We start from the raw sequence: 21,574 nt of genomic DNA, 5'->3' as shown, positions 1-21,574 counted from the left end.
GTTTTGAATTGTAATGAAAAATGTAATAAAAATTAAAAAAAAAAAATTAATGGCAGCTCAAGAAGGATGCACATGCTCTCGGAGAGCTCAGGTGTGAATTGGCCCCAACAGTCCAAAAATAAAAAAAAATATCAGCTTTGCTCTGATGATGTGATCACTATGAGAGCCAAATCATGAGGTTTGTTTACAAATCACTGAAGATTAACGTGTGAAGAAAAATAAAAAAAATTACGAGAAACTTGTTACTAAAATATGCATATTTGTCAGCTTACATTACAAAAAAAAAAAACCATGAGCAGGATATTTATTTAAAATTTGTATCAAATAAAAGGAAATTAATTTAGGTAGGCAAATATGTCAGAGTTGTTGTCAAGTTCACTGATGCATACAGACACAGCTATATTTACTCTGGGCATCTAAGCTTTGGTGACCTTGAGTCATGAAAGGCTTCATTCTGGTATTCTAACATTTTAGACATTTAGAAATAAAAAGTAGCTAAGTACGTGAATTAAAAAGTAGCATGAAAGAAAGAAAAAAAAATAATACAAAGACTACCCTTAACATGTGACACTCAAAAGTAAAAATAACAGTGCATTCTTGCTACAGAGACATGCTTGAGATAAACAATATTTTGTATTTTTTAACAAAATGACAGTAAGTTGATGGATGTTTATTGACTAACAGTATAAATGACATGAAAGTTCTGATAATTTATTACAAGAAAAAAAAAAAAAAAAAAAGGGGGGGGGGGTGTGAAAATACAGCCACACTTGTAAAATACTTCCCAAATACATCCTGCTAATGTTCCAATTTCTGCTTCTCCTCAATGTGAAGACAAATTTCTCAAAGCTTGTCACATCCAAAATAAGTCACTATTTTGCTTCAGTTATTAGAATAGTCCTTAGTACACTGATAGACAATACACCAGCACCATCAGTGGATTTTATATTACAAGGAATAGGTCTGTGCTTGCAATGGGCACATTGCTTGATTACCAAGCCATCATACAGTTGGATCAAAGAAAGATCTTAGGTCTAGGAACTGCTGGGCTTGCCCGAGTGTGCGCCCATCCGTTGGGGATCTTGAGATGGATAATGTATATGGCCAGGAGCCCGAAGGAATGGAGGTGGTGCCATAGGAGGGAACATATGTGGGCCAAATCCTGTTAAAATAAAAATACTTCGTCATCATGTAAAGTTTTACAAAAGGCAATCTATTTAAAATGGAACCATTTAAAAAAAAAATGCAAGCAAATGTGCTGTTTTTCTGCAATGAAAGCTTCTTACCAGTGTGTATGCAAATTGTGCTAACACCTTTTAAGCAGTTACAGAAACAGTTTTTCCCCCTTTTAGGAATAAAGATTTTAATAAAAAGCTGACCATTGTAAGCAACCCTGTCAGTGTTAAACGAGAAGTACAACCAAAGCTTGTTTGGCTGTACTTCTCCTGTGGATCACATGAGTGCAGTTCGTTCTGCACTCCTGTCACTTGTTTTCAGCTGACAGCAGGCTGAAGGTCAGAGCAGACAGTGGTTCTCTGCTCATGAAGCACTGAGCAATAAGCGGTCTTTGATTGTTCTGTTCTCAGTCTCAGAGCCAGCGGGGGAACAATGCTGCATCCACCTAGATAAGTATGATTTCTTTAATAGAGAGAAAAAAAAACAAAAAAAACAACACCTCTTTTAAATGGTTTTTCTCAACCCTCTAACTTTCCCCCACTTTTGCTGCACAGCCTGGTCTGTCAAATGAAGCTGAAAAGATAATAGCAGGATGAAAAGGTAAAAAAAAACAACTAAAAAAATAACTATGCTACAGTGGGAAAAACAAAGCCTGTGTTGTGAATGTTAGTGACAGACTGTTATATATGTAATATTTTATTCTGCCTTTAGTACCACTTTACGTTATGTTAATAAATACAAACACAAGCAATAAAAAGGATTACAAAAATGTACTTACTGCATTCATATAAACGAAAACTACAGTATTAGGGAATTGCAGTCTTGTTGATTTTTACTGAATTTCCCAGCTAAAAATGTATCAGCAGGAAGATCATCGCCAATACAGTACCTTGAAAAAGTATTCCATACTCCTTTGTCATGTTACAACCAAAAACATGAATGTATTTTATTGGGATTTTATGTGATAGATCAACACAAAGTGGCACATAACTGAGAAGTGGAAGGAAAATGAAATGGTTTTCAAAATTGTTTACAAATAAATATCTGAAAAGTGTGGCAGGCATTTGTATTCAGCCCCCCTGAGTCAATACTTTGTAGAACCAACTTTGACTGCAATTACAGCTGCAAGTCTTTTTGGGGATGTCTCTAACAGCTTTGCACATCTAGAGAGTGAAATGTTTGCCCATTCTTCTTTGCAAAATAGCGCCGGCTCTGTCAGATTGGATGGAGAACATCTATGAACAGCAATTTTCAAGCCTTGCCACAGATTCTTGATTGAATTTAGGTCTGGGCTTTGACTGAGCCATTCTAACACATGAATATGATTTGATTTAAACCATTCCATTGTAGCTCTGGCTGTATGTTTAGGGTCGTTGTCCTGCTGGAAGTTGAACCTCCGCTCCAGTCTTTTGTAGACATGTTTTCTTCATCCATCTTTCATCAACTCTGACCAGCTTCCCTGTCTGATTAAAAGCATCCATACAACATGATGCTACCACCACGTTTCACAGTGGGGATGGTGTGTTCAGGGTGATGTGCAGTGTTAGTTTTCCACCACACATAGCATTTTTCTTTTTGGCCTTTTTTTTTTTTTCTCTACTAGTAATGGCGGCGATCAGAGACTTATAGTGGGACTGCGGCGGGCATTCTGACACTGGGGAGGAACAAACTTTGTGTCACTGACATCCCCAGAGACACCAATACAGTGATCAGTGCTAAAAAAAAAAAAAAAAGCACTGACACTATACTAATGGCACTGGGCAGGAAGGGGTTAACAAGAGGGCGATCAAAGGGTTAACTGTGTGCTTGGAGTGTTTTACTCGGGGGCCGTGTCAGTGTGCTTCACTGTAAGCACACTGCTCTGGCTGGCTGGCAAGCCAACAGGGAGGAGGACTGTTAGTAAACAAAGGACTCGTCGGAGATACTCAGTAATCACCGGGCGCTCAGGTGGGAGAATCTGTCCACAGGACATTAATTAGTTGTGCACTCTACAAATCTGGCCGTTATGGAGGAGTGGCAAGAAGAAAGCCATTGTTGAAAAAAGCCGTAAGTCCCGTTTGCATTTTGCGAGAAGCCATGTAGGGGACACAGCAAACATGTAGAAGAAGGTGCTCTGGTCAGATGAGACCAAAATTGGGGGGGAGTGGGTGTATTCTCCCTGCTGGTCTCTGCCTTCGCAAGATTGAAAACTCAGCACCAGTGATTGTTCTTGAGCCGAGGCCGGAGAGTGTGTACAACTGAGGGATTGTGTGACATCACATCTCTGCCTACTATTCTCTGGTCCTAAGCCACGCCCACAGACCAGCAGTTTTTGGAGGGCTGAGACAAGCCAAGGGAACATTTTGCTGAGGTACACTCGCAGCTGTATCTATACATTAAAATGTATTAATTTATGGCAAAAAGTTAATTTTTTTATAATTGCATTTACAACCACTTTAAAGAGGGACTGGATTCGAATTTGAAAAGTTACTAGGATCAACACTCTTGGCAAAAAAGTCAAGCTAAACCTCGTCAGAATTACCAGATTTGGCAAGTTTTTCAGAAAGCTTATTGGCAGCCTCTGCTCGTGAGTCTGTGTGACATCCCACTCATGTTCTAATGTGTGGTGTGTGAGATAGCAAGCAGCACCAAGGTACTGCATAATTCAAAAGACCTGCACTTTTGTAGGCTTAGACTTTAGATAGGAAGACTCAGCACTTATGTTGTATCTCCTGAGTCAGTTTAAATGCATTTTGGTATTTTTGACTGAGATAAAGCAGACAACACTCAAATATCAACACAAAGCTATGTTAAATTGTATGTAATCCGAACAATGAGCTATTCCTGTTTGCTCCCTCCTTCTGGACTATCCAAATATGCCACTGGAAGCACTTTAAGAATGTTTAATAAGTGACAAAAAAAAACAAAAAAAAAAAAAAAACCTTTTGATTGTCAGAAATTCAGATCTGCTCTGTGCACTGTTATCTTAAATCGTTGTCCTGGTTCTCATCATGGATTACAGAATGATTAGCCTTTATGCTATGGATATCTGACAGTAGGAGTGGTTCGGTAGTTTAGCAAAAATACTGTGTAGGGCTGACAACTCTAAGTCCACAAAAAAAAAAAAAAAAAAAAAAAAAAAGCTTTCTGCTGTCAGTCCACAATGACTAAGACTACGGCAACATTTTCTACAGAAAAGGTAAGCATGTTAGAAATGTTACTTTTTTTAAACCTGTAACAAAAACTTTATAATAGTTGCATACAAGCTAAAGCTTGTCTTAATTTACCAAATTACTTATTAATATGATCCATGGGTTTTTGGTTCATACTGTAAAAGGAAAAACCAATATTACCTGGAGGTGGACCTGTTAAGCCAGGAGGAGGCAGTGCTATGTTAACCAAAGCAGGAGATCCATTTGGAGGAAGATTAAAGTAATTAGCAGTAGCTTCCTCTTCTGTTGGTGGAGGAGGCAATGCTGTAGACAAAACAAATATTTACAGTATAAACAATGAAACCATAGCAGATCTGTAAAAAACTTACTCTATTGGCAAATAAAAGGGAGAACAGTGGCAGTGTATCAAACTAACACAGAGGACCAAGGTCAGAGTGGAAGAAAACCCTAACTGTAACTATTCCTAAAACATTTCCCTCCTATCTATCCTGCCTAAACCTGTTCAAAAATTATTTGTGTACTTACCATTTCAAACTGCTCTGGTCATGTGATTTTGCAGATCTGTGTAAGGGATTGCTCGATAATGGCTGAGATTTCCCGCCCGGAGCCGCAATATCACCCATAGGCTAAGTTGCTTTGGGAAAACTTGGCCACAGGTATATCAATTCAAGAAGCATTAAATCAGATGGAGACCAGTACGTCTGTGCAAGGGTTGCTACCCCCCCTCCGTTTCTCAGAAAGCAAGTAAAAAAATCCCACAAAGTGCAGTATTATAAAAGCACCTTCATTTATTAAACACAGCAGTGGACTTACATATTAACATGTGTGTTCAGTCTCAGCTTACCACACACATCATGGCTGCCTGTATAATCAGTGCACAGACAGTGCCTCTGCTATTCTGGGGAAGCTGACAACTTATGTTCATTACTGAATCCTGTTAATATGCAAGTGAATTTCTGTTTCTTCTAAATGAAGGTGCTTCTATAATTCTACACTATGTGGGATTTCTTTTTACTTGCTTTCTGAGAAACCATGAGGAGGAGCAACCCAAGCACAGACAAGCTGGTCTCCACTTGATTTAATGCTTCAACAGATATACCTGTGGCCTAGTTTTTCCAAAGCGATTTTGCTTTTGAGAGAGATTGGCAATAAACGTTGGTGAGATTGTGTACAACAGGTGGTGGAGGAAAGCACTACTATGATTACTAGTTTTGTCTAAAGAGAGGACTTTTGTAAAACTATTGGGTAGATGTCTTTTTTTAAAGTGTGCTGCAATAGAGGTATAGGTGGATACTGCAGTGGGCCATGTCAGCATGAGGTAGAGAAATGGCAATACACTGATCCTTCGAAGAGAGAGTTGTGCAGGGGGTGTGGGTTAGCATAAGTCTTGGCCACTGGAGGACAGGCAGGTTGTGCTACCAGCAAAGCCAGAAAACTGACCACAGTGTGATGAATGTGCTTCTATGCCTAGCATGGTCAGTTTTAAATAGGAAAGCAGGAAGACTGTCAGGATCTCCAGGTATTTCACACAAAGGAAGCAATGCAAAGAGAACAGGATTCTTTTTAAAACAAGTATGTGGAACAACAGACACATCAGGAATATGAACTGGTGGGGTAATATACTCTTTAACCACTTCAATACTGGGGCACTGTCACTCCTTTCCTGCCCAGGCTATTTTCAAGTTTTGAGCACTGTCACAATTTGAATGACAATTACTCAGTCACGTATCACTGTACCCAAATAAACTTTTTTTTTTTTAAATAGATAGAGCTTTCCTTTGGTGGTAATCAGCACTGTTTTTTTTTTTTTTGCTATATAAACAAAAATATACCGAAAATTTTGAATTGTAATGAAAATAGAAATTATAGAGTCTACAAACTATGGTATACACTATATTGCCAAAAGTATTGGGACACCCCTCCAAAGCATTGGATTCAGGTGTTCCAATCACCTCCATGGCCACAGGTGTATAAAATCAAGCACCTAGGCATGCAGACTGCTTCTACAAACATTTGTGAAAGAATGGGTCACCCTCAGGAGCTCAGTGAATTCAAGCGTGGTACCGTGATAGGTTACCACCTGTGCAATAAGTCCAAATTTCCATGCTACTAAATATTCCACAGTCAACTGTTAGTGGTATTATAACAAAGTGGAAGCAACTGGGAACAACAGCAGGTAGGCCACGTAAAATGACAGAGCTGGGTCAATGCATGCTGAAGCATGGATATGCACAAAAGGAGCAGATACCGGTCCTGTTAATGGGTTAAAGACCTTCTACGGCCCTATCCAGACCTCCTAGAGTAACTGCCCATCTCCTGGAATCTCCTCCATGGTCTTGAGGCTGTGCTGGGAGACACAGCAAGCCTTCTGGCAATGGCATATATTGATGTGCTATCCTGGAGGAGTTGGACTGCCTGTGCAACCTCTGTAGGGTCTAGGTATCGCCTCATGCTACCAGTAGTGACACTGACCCTAGCCAAATACAAAACTAGTGAAAAACAGAAAAGATGAGTAGGGAAACAAATGTCAGTGGACTCCACCTGTAAAACCATTGCTGCGTTGGGGATCATCTCATTGTTTCCCATCTAGTGCACCTGTTAATTTCATTAACACCAAAAGAAGCTGAAACTGATTATTAACCCCCATTTTTTCTGAAGGATCTACAATGAGATTGCAGTTTCAAAATCCTCTCCTTGTGAAGCAGGATTATGGCAATATAAAACACGGTCTCATGTTCAATTGTTATAGATTAAAAAAATAAAATACAATGTTCAATTTGACACGTTGGGAAAGCCTTGCTGTAGGACAAAACTCAGCAAAATCATATCAGGAAGTTGGGTACAAGCTGGATTTTCAGATTTTTTACTGAATCGCCTAATAAATTGCTCATATTATTTTCAATACTGTGTCTGGCGCAGAGGTTTCATGTATATTGGTGACAGAAAAATAAAAGTCTGCTATAGTAGATGGAAGCGTGTTACTGCAGTACACTGGTTTTTAGCGGCTTTAATGCAAGGCACTGCAGACAACTTTTATCCCCGGTTTAATGCGACTTTGAGATTGGACTACGGTGCGTGACTTCATTGCCACTTGCTGCCACTCAGTGAAACTTTAATAACAGAGGACAATGCAAGTCGCAATGAAGTTGCACAAAAAATATTGCAGCCCTTTTTTGAGTTGCAGTGATTAGAACAGTTCCACTGAAAGATATGGGATGCAACTTGTCATGCAACTTCGAACTCGCATGACAAGTCGCACTGATGTGAACCAGGGCCTAGTGTTAAACTTTAAAGAATAATATTTAGACGAACACTCTACATTAACCCTTTTAAAATCATCCTTCCAACTCTAACACTCCCTAAACATGGATACCTACCATCTACGCTTGAAATACCCTGCACCAACTCCTTACAGTCTCCACACTGAGATTTTACTGCACCAATATCCCAGGACAAAATAATGTGTGTTGTTGACAAGTTAGTTCTACCATATAAATATATCTTGTTCTTATTCCTTTCTGCAAATTACAGGTTAATCTCCAGCCTGCCTTGTGTAGTTGTGGCACTAACTCTGTTGTGTATATACTCAATTAGATAACCCCACAATAATATACTACCTTGGAAACCAATGTTGCAATGTTCTTATGATGCCTGAAGAGGAGTATGAGGCTGCCACTTACACATGTGCTCTATATGAACTGTAAGTGAAAAGCCATTAAATATGTTCTCAGTATCCCCAGCAGTAATTACTAATTTCCCTACAAAAAGCAGAACATGAAAAAAACACACTGGCAAGATTTTGATCAAAATTGTACCTCCAGGGAGACCAGGGACAGGTTCAAGTTTCAGTCCAGAATCTGTAACACCTTCTCGCTCTCGCTCTTTCCCTCGGGCAGCCTGAGATCTACAATATGAAGGGAAATAATGTGTGACAAAAACCAAGATGCTTGAACCAGCTGCTGATAGAATGCTATGCAAACTTAAAGCGGTATTAAACCCAAAACCAAAAAACGTAATATATTGCAGCTTAGCAATCATTAGATGTGGTGGCTACATTGGTATTCTTTTTGTAAGGCTTTTTTCCTGTTTTCGCCTGAGCTGGTCAGTAACACACTTCCTGTACTACAGTTCTTCCACTCTGGACGACGGAGCACAAGGGCACCTTTGGACAGCAGCATTAATAATCTGGGGAGGGGAGTTTTAGATGCACTAGCAGATTTAGATACACTAACAAATGAAGCTGAACCCCAGCTAACATTTTTTTAAGCAGTCAAAGCAAACAGTTTTGTTCCTTTCAGAATAAAGGTTTTACATAAATAAAGTAAAAGCTGATCATTGTAAGCACTTTTGCCAGTGGTAAATGGTTTGCCTTAACCCTTTAACTTCTACATCTGCAGAACAGCTTGTTCTGTTAAACAGACATACTGGCAGGATCACCAGGTAAAAAAGGAAAGAAAGCCTAAAAAAGAAAATGAATGCAGCCATCACATCTAAGAAGCTGCAATATGTTTGCTTTTGGGTCCACATGTGTTGTTTCATTTTTCCACAGGCCCTGATGAAGGGGGCAGAGGAACAGCCCATGAAATGCTTTGACTTTTAAAACAATTTATCACTGGGATACTCAATTTCTAAATTACCCATCCCTTTGAGAAAAACCAATCACTCTTGACTTTGAAAAACTATTAAATTGTCTCAGTTCATTTCTATCCTAAAATGGCTCATGATGTACAACAAAATTTATAATCACCTTAACAGCAAATATTAATACAATGATAACTTTTTGTTTTGTAAAGGTTTAACTTCTAGATTCATTTATTAGTGTTAAAATTGTAGGCAAAATCTATTTTGGCAAATAAACTTAAGTCTGAAAAAACACATAGTATTGCAGGAGACTGTAAAAATGGACATTGCAGACTATCCATTCTGATGCATTTCCCACCATACTGACAGGTGTTGGTTTAATAATAATAACAAAAAAAAAGAAAAGAAAAAACCCTTAAGCCACACTTTGATTACAAGGTAAGATTTCAGTATTAAAGATTCAGGCTACTCCATCTATATATAAATTTGCAGTTTTGGGTTAAGAGCATTTCCTATACTTAGCCAAGACACCCAAGCCATCTGGCAATATTCAAATTATATGATGCTAAAAACCGGTTAAATAAACATGTATGGAGGTAATAAAACGGATGAAGAAAAAAAAAAAAAATGTAGGTTCTAGCATACCCAAATTATCATCTTAAAATAAAATAGGCATGGACTATAATAGTTGAATTTTTAGTGTGCCTATTCCAAGGTCACTCACCTTCCCCACTTGACATTGAGTCGACGACCGTTCACAATTAGCTTGTTAAAGGATTTCTCTGCTGCCATTTCTGCCGACTGCCTGGTAGCAAACTGAATAAATGCACACTGTTGTCGCTGAACTACTGTAATCGTTCGGATTTCACCAAACTGGTAAAAGTGATTCCTATGGGAAGAGAGAGTTCATTATTTTATTCATCAGCTATAGAAAACCACCAGACTTTATAAAATCCAAGACGTAGATAGATGAAACAAAACATCTACCTGAGCTCAGACTCGCTGATGTTATCACCTAGCCCTCCAACATATAGAGTGGTGATGCTTTTGTCTTCTGGAGGGTCTAGGCGGGGCATTGTAGAAGCCCGTTTTAATAATTTGTCTGCTACAGGGTCATTAATACCATAATAACGGTCTTTGATATTCTGATCTGCAAGAGGGTCATCAGGATCTGTTGGCTTCTCATGCCTGCAAACAAAAAAAAAGAAAAAAGAAAAACACCAGATGTGAAGATCTCTGTATAACAGTTAAAACAAGTCCCAAATCCATTTACTATTTGATGCAAAGGCCACACACACACAGGTAAAACACACATCCATTTACCTTTCCTAAGTACTTGTTCACATGTATGTGGATTGGATGCAGTTTGAACCGCATCCAATCTGCATGACATGTGAAATAACATTGCTTCCTAAGTTACCTATTCATATATGTCCGGTGCACTGGCAGTGTGGATTGAAAAAGAGTGCAGTCTGGTTCAGGTGCATATTACAGGCTATTGACTTCTATAGCAACCATTTCTAAACCGCACATGTGTGAACAGGATAAAATCCTGACCTGAACTTGACCCTGATGTAAACCTGACCAACTACTGTATCAATTAGCTGTGAAACCTGAGCGTCAATCCACACTGCATATGTGTAAATCAGCTCTCATCCGTGTCTTCAATGATCCCACTCCCACAAAATGCAGCTTACACTGGGAGGGTTTCAGCAACAGAGGCAGTTCTGTCAATTCAGAAGGCAGTGGGCAGGAGTAGGCATTGTCAGCTGCTGATTAGCAAGCTACAGATTTGTGAATTTACAGTGACAATGCTGATAGCTACTGCATTTGGTGGACTTCAGTGGCAGGCTCAACAGTTTTGTAGAAGTTTGCAGGCAGATTAACACCTAGACATCGACCAGACACAAATAAATTGCCTCATTACACCGGGCCTTATGCAGTGGGGCCGCATATTTGTGTATCTCCCTTTGTGCTGGGAGAGCGCCACACAGACCAGTGTCTTACTGTGAGCCCTGGGTCCCGTACGCATGATCAGCAGCCAGAATTCATGATTCCAGGCCACCTGATCACTGTGATAGCCTTTCAGAGAGAGGGTAAAAAAAACACAACATTGTGTAAAATAAAAAAATATTAAAAAATAAAAAAATAAAAAAAAAATACCTATATCAAAGTTTGATCTAGGTCAGTGCCAGGGTTAGTGTTTGGGTCAAGGTCAGTATATTTTGGACAGGATTTTTTTTCCTTTAATTTCATATCAGTTAGTGTCAGTGTGTTTTAGGTAGGACCAAAAAAAAAAGAAATACAATTATATATATATATATATATATATATATATATATATATATATATATATATATATATATATATATATATATATATATACACATATACAGCAAAATGTGCACTATTATTTCTGGGCTGTACTGTGGGTACAAACAAATAACACGCATATGCGGAATTGTTGCAATTGTCAGGAGAATTTATCTTGAGTTGTTCTTTGGTGGTAGGTTATGGTAGTAACAAGACATTTACAGCTAGGATTTGAAAAAGAAAATGATTTTGGGCAAGGTTTCCTTTGATAATTTAAAAAAAAAAAAAAAAACCCAGGAGATATCCGTTACCATTTACCACCAAATGAAGCCCAATTTGTCCTGAAACCCCCCCCCCCCCACAAGGTACAATTCACCTGGATGTACAAAGTAGTTGTGATGATATGTACAGATTTACTAACACATATCAAAGTTGCAAAATTGTGCTTAGGCATTAGGATTTGTTTTACCCTTACGCTTGAAGGGGTCAAGAGCAAATTAGGTGCTGCAGCACATATATTTTTAATGGGACAAATGTGACTTTGTTCTGTCTTTCTAGGTGTTGATGTTCTTGAGATGACATGGCGTATAGCGCACCAAAATTAAATCTCCCCCCTCCACCAGGAAAGGAATATTTGTCCTTTTATGCACACAGGAATTTTTTTTTTTTTTAAATTCTTTATATATGGATTTCAAGTCATACAGGAACAATTCAATCCAGTAGACTTTACAATAAAATGGTATGCTCAGATCTGTCACTAGATCCTACACAGGGAAGTAATGCACTAGTCAGTATCAGTAGATGCATACTGGACCCTTAAAGCCATTGAGATACTGTATATATCCACTCACAGAGTACAAGTATAAGGAAAACATGAAATGGCTCTAATTTTTACTATTACATTTATTTTCTGAAAATGGTTACCTTGTAAAATACATTCCAAGTATGCATATTTTCGGAATCAGCTTTAATCTGTACTGTGAAAATGCTGGCCAATAAAGTTAGGTTCACCTGTTAAAGCACTGCCAATTCTCAAAGCCCTTGAAGCTTCATGACAAATATCGGAATCTCTAAGGGAAGCTGTACAGCAAATGATCACAATTCCTACCCAGAATTTGAATACACTCCCTACATCTTCTATGGGCAATTGATTCTTAAAACACAGGTTAAAGCATAACTAAAAGGCAAACCTTTATTCTTAGTTTTGGATAGAGAAGAGAAAGATTTTAATGCCTGTCAGGTTTTTGTTTTTTTGCAATCTGTACCCCCATAGAGGGATTCACCTTCTCTATCTGTCCTGTTTACCATCTAGTTATGTTAACAACCAAGGACTCCCCTCATTTTGGAGAGATTTCCACTCACTTCCTGTTTTAGCTATGGGACATCTCCCCAGTGAGGCGATACAAAATTAAAAAAAAACCAAACACTTGAAATGCTGCAGTGTTTATTAGCAGTATGACGGATGATAAAAAAAACAAGCATAGCACAAGCATTTTTTGAAAGAGAGAAATGGCATTTTTTTTAAAACTATAAACAAACTGCTTGGTATTTGTACTCACCTGTATGGGCACTCCTCTCCTCTTTTACATTCTCCTTTCACCCAAAAAGAACAGATGTGTGGACGGTTACGCTTGTAGTAAGGGGTAGTACGAGCCAGTTTTAGGAGCATGTCACTGCTTGATGTGGCTTTGCCTAATGCTCCAACTGCGCGAGAGCCATCAGAATTTGAAATCTATCAGGAAATAAAACTGAGGTTTTTCTAAAGTAGAACACGTCTCAAAGTACAGTTACTTCTTTAGTATATTTCCTAAGTAAACCTGTTTGATTCAGTCTCTTTCACAACACACAATTATACAGTTAGGTCCATATATATTTGGACACAGGCACAATTTTCATACTTTTGGCTCTGTATGCCACCAGAATAAATTAAAACGAAACAAGCCAAAATGAATTTGAAGTGCAGACTTTCAGCATCAATTCAAGGGGTATCAAGTACAAATTTTAGGAACTGCAAGCATTTTTATACACAGGCCCTCCATTTTCAAATGTAATTGGACAAATTAATACAATCATAAATAAAATGTTAATTTTTAATATTTTGTTGAGAATTCTTTATTGGCAATGACTACCTGAAGTCTGGAACCCATGGACATTACCAAAGACTGGGCTTCCTCCTTTCTGATGCTTTGCCAGGCTCTAACTGCAGCTGTCGTCAGTTATTTTTTGTGGGTCTTTCTACCTTTAGTTTTGCCTTCAGCAAGTGAAATGCATGCTCAATTGGGTTGAGATCAGGTCATTGACTCAGTGATTGCAAAATATTCCACTTCTTTTCCTTCAAAAGGTCCTGGGTTGCTTTTGCAGTGTGTTTTGGATCATTGTCCATCTGTACTGTGAAGTACCATCCAATCAACTTTGCTGCATTTGGCTAAATCTGGGCTGACAATATATCTCTAAACACTGTAGAATTCATTCGACTGCTTCGGTCTTCTGTCACATCATCAATAAACACCATTGACCCAGTGTCACTGGAAGCCATGCATGCCCATGCCATCACACTGTCTCCACCATGCTTTACAGATGGCGTTGCGCGTTTTGGATCATGAGCCGTTTCAAGCCTTCTCCACACTTTTTTCTTCCCGTCATTCTGGTACGGATTAATCTTAGGCTAGCCATACATTATACAATTTTCTGTTCAATTTCTGCCCAATTGCCTTATGATTTGCCTTCAACTATGTAGTACAAGGGCCTGCCTAATTGGATACAATTGAAAGTGTTGTTTAGGTTTGACCTCATAGTATGTGGTTTTTGGTCAAGCTAAAGCAAAATTCTCAAGAAAATTGTGTAATGTATGGTCAGCCTTAGTGTTATCCATCCAAAGAATGCTTTTCCAGCTTTTTTAGATTTTTTTGGGCAAAGTCTAATCTGGCTTTTCTATTCTTCAGGCTTATAAATGGTTTGCACCTTGTGGTGAACCCTCTGTATTTGCTCTCCTGAAGTCTTCTCTTGATTGTAGACTTTGACAATGATACGCCCACCTCCTGGAGAGTGTCCTTCACTTGTCTGGATGTTGTGAATGAGGTTTTCTTTATTATAATAAAAATGTGAAAAATATACAAATCACAAATAGCGCAAAAAACAAAAACCACACAACTAAATATAACCACCACCAAATAAGTGCATATTAATAGTGCAAACAAAAAAATCAATAAATAGGGAATCTCAATATAGTCCATTCAGAAAAGTCCATATAAACATGATCCTCAATAAATGAAGTAATGAGATCCTCCTTCATAAGCAATGTGGTATTCAGTGCTCAAAAACACCCCATCAAAATGCACACTCACCATGTGCTAGTAATTAACCAGCATGTCAGTATATATCCAGCATTCACCAATCAGACTTCAAAGGACGATCCTCATGTGTTGGTAATTACTCAGCATACTACTGTGTATCCAGCATATCACCAAACAAACTTCAGTGAAGATCCTCTCATATCCAGATTAGCACATGTGGGTAAAGAAAATACTCGCCATAGTGCAGTATTTATTGATTTTTTGTTTGCACTATTAATATGCACTTATTTGGTGGTGGTTATATTTAGTTGTGTGATTTGTTTTTTTGCGCTATTTGTGATTTGTATATTTTTCACATTTTTATTATTTTGAGTTTTTTAATAATAGCAGCATCCAGTGAGTGTATTTCCTCTCTTTATTACATTGGCACAATGATGTTGGTATAATAGAAGTGTTGTATTTATTGGAACATTTCTTTGGTAACTAACTTTTTAGTGAGGTTTTCTTTATTATAGAGAGGATCCTGCGATCATACACCACTGTTGTCTTCCGTGGACGTCCATACTCCTCAGAATGTACCAAACTGTTGATTTCGCCACTCCTAATGTTGCTGCTATCTCTCTGATGTATTTGTTTTGAAGCCTTACAATGCCCTGTTTCACTTGCATGGACAGCTCCTTTGAACGCATGATGTAGGTTCACAGCAATAGATTCCACATGCAAATACCACACTTAGAATCAACTCCAGACCTTTTCCCTGCTTAACTGATGAAGAAATAACGAAGGAGTAGCCCACACCTGGCCATGAAACAGCTTTTGATTCAATTGTCTAATTACTTTTGGTCCATTGAAAAAGGGGGGATGGCTACTCTTAAGAGCTGTAATGCCTAAACCCTTCCTCCAATTTCGACATACGTACCCTCAAATTAAACCTGAGAGTGTGCACTTTCAGCCCATATCCATTATATAAATATAGCTTGAATATGTTTTGGTAAATACCTGAAAAAAAACTAAAAATTGTGCCTGTGTCCAAATATATATGGACCTAACTGTAAATATACATGGCAGTTTCAAGGCTGGCTCTCAAACTTACCTCTCTCTCCATGTTCTGAGTGTAGTATTCTTTGTTCACATCAGACCTAGGCATGTCATCCTTTAGGGAAATCCCAGCATCTCGTACCTGAATTGGCAGTCCTATAGAAATTTTTTTTATTATTGTAAGTGAACAAATAACCATTTAAAATGTTTTTCAATGTTTTTGGAAATACAGTATAACCCCATGTCACTGTAAATCTATAGTGAAACAGCTACACAAAATCGAATAGTTCTACCAAATTTTGTATGCTAATAACTCTATAAAATTCAAACTAATAAGGAAATTTAAATTAATGTACTGAATACGATTTCACGTCTTTATATTTTTCTATACATTTATATACAGACCAAGCTGCAACAAGAGTGCCAGAGTTAAGACACGTAGTAGGGACTCACGCACATGGGTGAATGCTGCTTAAAAATAGATACAGAAATCAATGGCTGTACGCCAGGGGTGCTCAACCTTTTGAAGAGCAAGACGCCACTTAAGTTACATATATAGTTACATAATTGGTAAGGTTGAATAAAGACAATTGTCACAGTGGCTTAGTGGTTAGCACATCTGCCTTGCAGTAAATGGGTCATGGGTTCCCAACCATGGCGCCTCCTGCATGGAGTTTGCATGTTCTCCCTGTGCTTGCGTGGGTTTCCTCCGGGTACTCCGGTTTCCTCCCACATTCCAAAGACATGCTGGTAGGTTAATTGGCTCCTGTTTAAATTGGCCCTAATATGTGTATGTATGAATGTGAGTTAGGGACTTTAGATTGTACACCCCTTGAGGGTTAGGGACTGATGTGAATGTACAATATATATATATGTAGAAAAGCGCTGCGTAAATGGACAGTGCTATATAAGTACCTGAAATAAAAATAAAATAATAAATAATAGTCCATCCAGTTCAACCTGTGTGGTATTTTGTGTATGTGATCATGTATGTATGTGAACACGCCTCAACTATGGGGTTTTACCATCCCAAAACCGCAAATGTAAAGGAATCCTTACTGCACTTTCAGGAAATGCACCAAACCCGCAGGATATAATTGAAATCTATTGCTAAATGCAGATAAACCACAAGAGAGCCACAGGTGCACTGCACCCTTAATAGTTGTTAACCCTTTTATAGGTGCTAATATAAACATTCTATTCTTTAACACAATGACCTTCTTTTCCTCCTCCAGCTTCTGCTGCCATCACTCTCCGTCTCCAGGCTGCTAGAATGGTCCCAGGCAAAGGACACTTGGTATCACTCCACCACTGACAGAAGCCGGAGCTGCAGAGAAAGCATTGGTTTATGCGACTCCTGCTCCCTCCGCAGCCTCCTGCTGCTGGTTTGATGCACTCTGATGCTCTGGGATGGCAGATCAGCAAGCTCAAATTGCAATCAACAGGTTTCCGACCCCGTGTATGCACTTCCCTAGTTTGAGGTTGCGGGCTACACATTGAGCACCCCTGCTGTACGCCAACACTTGCATACAGACATACACTTCTAGACACAGATAATCTGCATCTAGGTTTGTACATCTATACATATGTTTACACAAATACCAGTGAATAACATACAGCTATTGATCTCTATGGAGGGCTGTAGGCAGCACCTGTGGCTCGTGAAATACATCTAAATGTAGTATGGCCCAAGGCGTCCATCTGCATGAAGGCCTAATACTTTAAAAGGTGCTTGAGAACTTGCAGGAACAATTTATTTAAAAGAAGATTAAATCATATGAATAAAAGGTCACCATTTGGTTTAAATGTAAAAACGCAGAGAAAAATGTATAGATAACTTAATTTGAAAGAATCGGCATGTACTAATTCCATGTATTAAAGTGTTACCAAACCCACAACAGTAAAATCAGTCTGTATATGCAGTAAAGCACGCTTGTTATCCTCACTGTGGAACCTAAGGGGGTTAATCCTCCACAGTGTGTAAAAAGGACGTTTGATCATGTCTTCTGTGATCCTCCCCTTCTACTGTCCCCAATCCATCTGCTGATAGAACAGAGCCTTGGGGGAAAGCTGCATATGCTCATTTTGGTGTGTAATGCTAGAGAATAGTTGTTTCTTTCCTTGGAAGAGTGCATGTGATCAGCACAGGGCCAATTAAAGCTGTCCCGACAGAGGGTCAGGGGTTATGCAGCCTCATAGGAGAATCAGGGGAGAATGAAAACTCCTCCTACAAACTTTAACCAGTGCTCTGCTGGACACTGACAGAAGTCACAAGACTGCTCTAACTGCCGATGGGAAAAGGTATTTAGCAGTTTATATTTATTAAAATAATTGCATTTCCATTTTCTGTATACTATGGAAGACCAGATATAGTGAATGCAGGGTCCTGGGTTTAGTAACACTTTAACCACCTATAATTATCAGAATAATAGTTGTATGCTCAGAATAAATAATGCTCAGAAACCATAATTTTGTTTTATATGGCCAAAGTAACTGCGGATTATATATAAATACTCAACAGTCGCCATCTTGCTAAAGTGCCACTCACCAAACTCCAGATCTAGTAGACAGGTCTGACAGACATTTTTCAATTTGCTACATGTCTGGCATACCTCTGTCTTCTTAAAACGCATGCGCACCCCTGGACACCAGCGAAAAACTGTAAATGGTCGAGCACAGATCTGAAAAGGTAGAAAACAAGGCTGTTAAAAGCTGAAGTGCCTGAACTGTTCCAATGGAAAACGCATCTATTTGTATAGCAGTAATGGTTGACAGTTGTAGCAAATTACTGGGAAATGGCTTTGACACACCTGGAAGTGGAATTTTGGGCAAAAGAGCAAATACAGAGGAGAGTCACCGCATTTAGCATATTACCTGAAAAAGATTTGTAATTCTGATGAGCCAGTCTTATAATTATACACATTCACCATACTAAACAGTCTAACAGTGGCATGCTTGGTTCCTGGTTCAGCAAAGCAGCTCATGTCATCTCTTCACCTCCAGATTGTTTACTCATTGAGCAATGAAATATCATCATCTCCTCCCAATGAACAGGAAGCTGAGCCAGTCAGTAGCAGAGTGATCATAACTGGCAAAAGTAAGCATACCAAAAGTAATTTTTTAGATGATTTTAAAAATGAATTTCCATTGTGGGAATGCCCCAGAATCCACCCCTATTGGTTAGGTAGAAGAGCCCAGTTCAAATTTGGACATACCAAATTCCCTGTTACATTTGCTGCTCCATGTCACCACCATTCCGCTCAGTCATTATAAGAAACGGGTGTTCTCACACCTCTTGAACGCTGCTAGATATCTGATCCTAATTTATTGGAAAAGATCCAAAGTGAATAGTCGATTAGATTGGTTTAAGACAATGAAAGATATAATGGATGTTGAGGAATAGCTGGCTACATGTAAAGTGAAATATGAAACCTATCATGCAGTCTGGGCCACCTGGATACATTATAGATCCCATATTCCAGGGGTCTCTGCTGCGTCTTCCCAAATGCCTGCCACTCCCACAACCAGTGCTGCCTGTAGTGTTAACTACATAGCCAAGAAAGTCACAGAGTCACAAAACAGGTCTGCACCCTACTTGTGCTGTGTTTATACTTTATTCTCTTTTTCCTGTTTGACCTAGAGGTACATGGTTAACCACTTCCATACCAGGCACTTTTACCCCCTTCCTGTCCAAGCCAAATTTGAGGTTTCAGCACTGTCACACTTTGAATGACAATTGTGCAGTCATACAACACTGTACCCAAACTAAAATTTTATAATTTTCTTCACACAACTAGAGATTTCTTTTGGTGGTATTTAATAACCACTGGGGTTTTTATTTTTTGCTACATTAACAAAAAAAAGACCGAAAATTTGGGGAAAAAAACCCATGTTTCTCTTTGTTTCTGTTACAAAAGTTTGCAAATAAATAATTGTTCTTCATAAATTTAGGCCAAGATGTGTTCTGCTACATGTCTTTGGTGAAAATAACCCAAATTAGTATTTATTTAGTTTGTAGGAAAGTTATAGAGTTCACAAACTATGGGATATATCTGAAAATTGATCAAATCTGAAGTACTGACGGCCAATGTAATTTCTTGAGGTCCAAGAATGTCAGAACAGTACAGATATCCCCCAAATGACCCCTTTTTGCAAAGTAGACAGTCCAACATATTTCATAAGAGGCATGGCGAGTTTTTTGAAGTCGTAATTTTTTTGTCATACTTTTTCGGAAAATGAAGAAATTAAAAGAATTTTCACTATTTTTTTTTATATACTGTCACCGGTGCAGTACAGCAACATCATATAACTGGCATGGCGGTGATCAGGGACACCGACTGGTGACAGTACGGAAAAATTTTTTTTTATAATTTTTCTTCAATTTTTTTTATAATTGTTTCTCTTTAAGATTTTGTTTTCATATTGCACTATGACCAAAGTAGTATAATGTTACCATAGTAACATTGTACTACTTTGGGGAAGTGATCAGTATTTTTTTTTTTTGATTGCTGTAAGCAAGCATTTACGTGAATGAAATCGATTCATTCAGGGTTTTCTTTTGTGATTAGTTATTGGCCCAGCATGTGATCGCTCTGACCATTCACAGCTAGACACACTTGTATACAATGGATGGCATGAAAGGAAGCCATCCATTGTATACAACTGTCACGTGACCGGCTGTTATTGGTCACAGCAGGTCACATGGTACTGGCAACAGGGCTGGTACACAGATCTGTCATCAGCCGTGTCCAAAGTACACGGCCGGTGACAGATCTCGGCACAGCATGGCCCTGCAGGCATGCGCAATACACGTTCCAGAAAGGACGCCATATGGCGTCCACCCGGAGCGACAAGCTGGTTGCCCGGCTGCCATCTGGCTATAGGCTGGGTGGCAACTGGTTAAGTTTCTGGTTACTAGTTTGTGCAAGAGTAAGAAATAAGGCACATCGTGGGAGACATTATCTTATATCGCAAGTGTACTATATGAGCATGTCTGTGAAACTACCAGAACCTACAGCTGCGTTTTGCACTTTTTCTCCAAAAGAGAGATAGGCTTGTTTTGTGAGTGCTTGTTTTATGCTTACCGTAAGCATTTACTTTTGCCTTTTCTGATCAACAAACAAAAAGGATTTTGCTGATCTACTCCAAAATATGCACTTTAGAGTGCTGAATGATAGAAACAGGTTTCTCCAAACGTCTTCCAGGACAGCCTCCTTGAGACGTAGAGCTCCTCCCTCAGGGACAGGAAACATGAAAGCACAGCACTTTAAAAAGCGGATCTCCAGGCCTCCCTCTTCAGTTTTTAGTGTTTCCTCTGGAGGGACGGGTACAGTTCTAATGAACCTGTTGTTTGGAAGCCCTAAGCTCAGGGGGGTGCTGGTTGCTCCTGTTCTGCTTACTTCCACCTGCCCAGAGTGATCCCTCCATGTTTGGGGAGTGGGAATGCGTTCTTGGTGTCCTTCCAGGCTTCAGTAGAGTATGACTGTCAGTGATGTATTCTGCCCAGCACGGAAGAGTTCCGTTTCTTTTCCTTTTCTGGAGACAGGGGCTTTTGAGCGGGGTGTGGGCGGAGCTTCCCAACCCCCCGCCCCCCTTTGACCCAAGCGCAGGGGGGTGGGGGGGATCTCTGGGTCACTCCGCTGGCCCCAGGGTAGCAGTTGATGCACAATGGGGCAGAGAGACCACTGGGAGGCGTACAAGCAGCCGCGATTTCTAGAAGGTGCACTCCAAACGCCGGAAGTTCCGATTGCAGTGACGTAATTGGCGGGCGCCGGAGACTTGTGGTTCCAGTCTCCATAGCGGCACAGGCATGAGGTCGGGAAGCCAGTGCGGTGTGTAAATCCAGCTGAGGCTGCGGCTCCACACGAGGGATGTGATGGAAGGCGCTGGTCCTTCTCAAGCGGACCCTGGTTCTTCAGGCACCGGCTCCTCTCAGGTAGGCTTGGGGACTCTGGATTCCCTCTTGCTGATCCATGGGGGTGGTTTTTTCTTTTTCCCCAGTCTCTGAGTGCAGGTGACGGT

At 39.4% G+C, this 21,574-nt stretch overlaps 1 protein-coding gene across 2 annotated transcripts in view; it reads right to left on the bottom strand.

Moving 5' to 3' along the window:
* Positions 1-287: 287 nt before the first annotated feature.
* RBM22 (RNA binding motif protein 22) overlaps positions 288-21,574 on the bottom strand; it is a 36,064-nt gene continuing 14,777 nt past the window's right edge. Inside the window, exons 3-11 of one of the 2 annotated variants that reach the window (XM_089682193.1) lie at positions 18,364-18,427; positions 18,102-18,234; positions 15,609-15,709; positions 12,782-12,954; positions 9,897-10,097; positions 9,634-9,798; positions 8,144-8,232; positions 4,509-4,631; positions 288-1,162 (exon numbers count right to left, since the gene is read on the bottom strand). In XM_089682193.1, the coding sequence (XP_089538319.1) occupies positions 1,035-1,162; positions 4,509-4,631; positions 8,144-8,232; positions 9,634-9,798; positions 9,897-10,097; positions 12,782-12,954; positions 15,609-15,709; positions 18,102-18,186 (1,065 nt within the window). In that variant the 5' untranslated portion in view covers positions 18,187-18,234; positions 18,364-18,427 and the 3' untranslated portion in view covers positions 288-1,034. The remainder of the gene's footprint in view (positions 1,163-4,508; positions 4,632-8,143; positions 8,233-9,633; positions 9,799-9,896; positions 10,098-12,781; positions 12,955-15,608; positions 15,710-18,101; positions 18,235-18,363; positions 18,428-21,574) is intronic. The other variant, XM_089682192.1, reaches the window with a different exon arrangement.

This window comes from Staurois parvus, unplaced genomic scaffold, assembly GCF_062004578.1.
Source record: "Staurois parvus isolate SC_StPar_1 unplaced genomic scaffold, SC_StPar_1.0 ptg000287l, whole genome shotgun sequence".
Classification (NCBI taxonomy): Eukaryota; Metazoa; Chordata; class Amphibia; order Anura; family Ranidae; genus Staurois; species Staurois parvus.
Note: the sequence above shows the minus strand (reverse complement) of the source record. Positions and strands in the feature narration are given on the sequence as shown.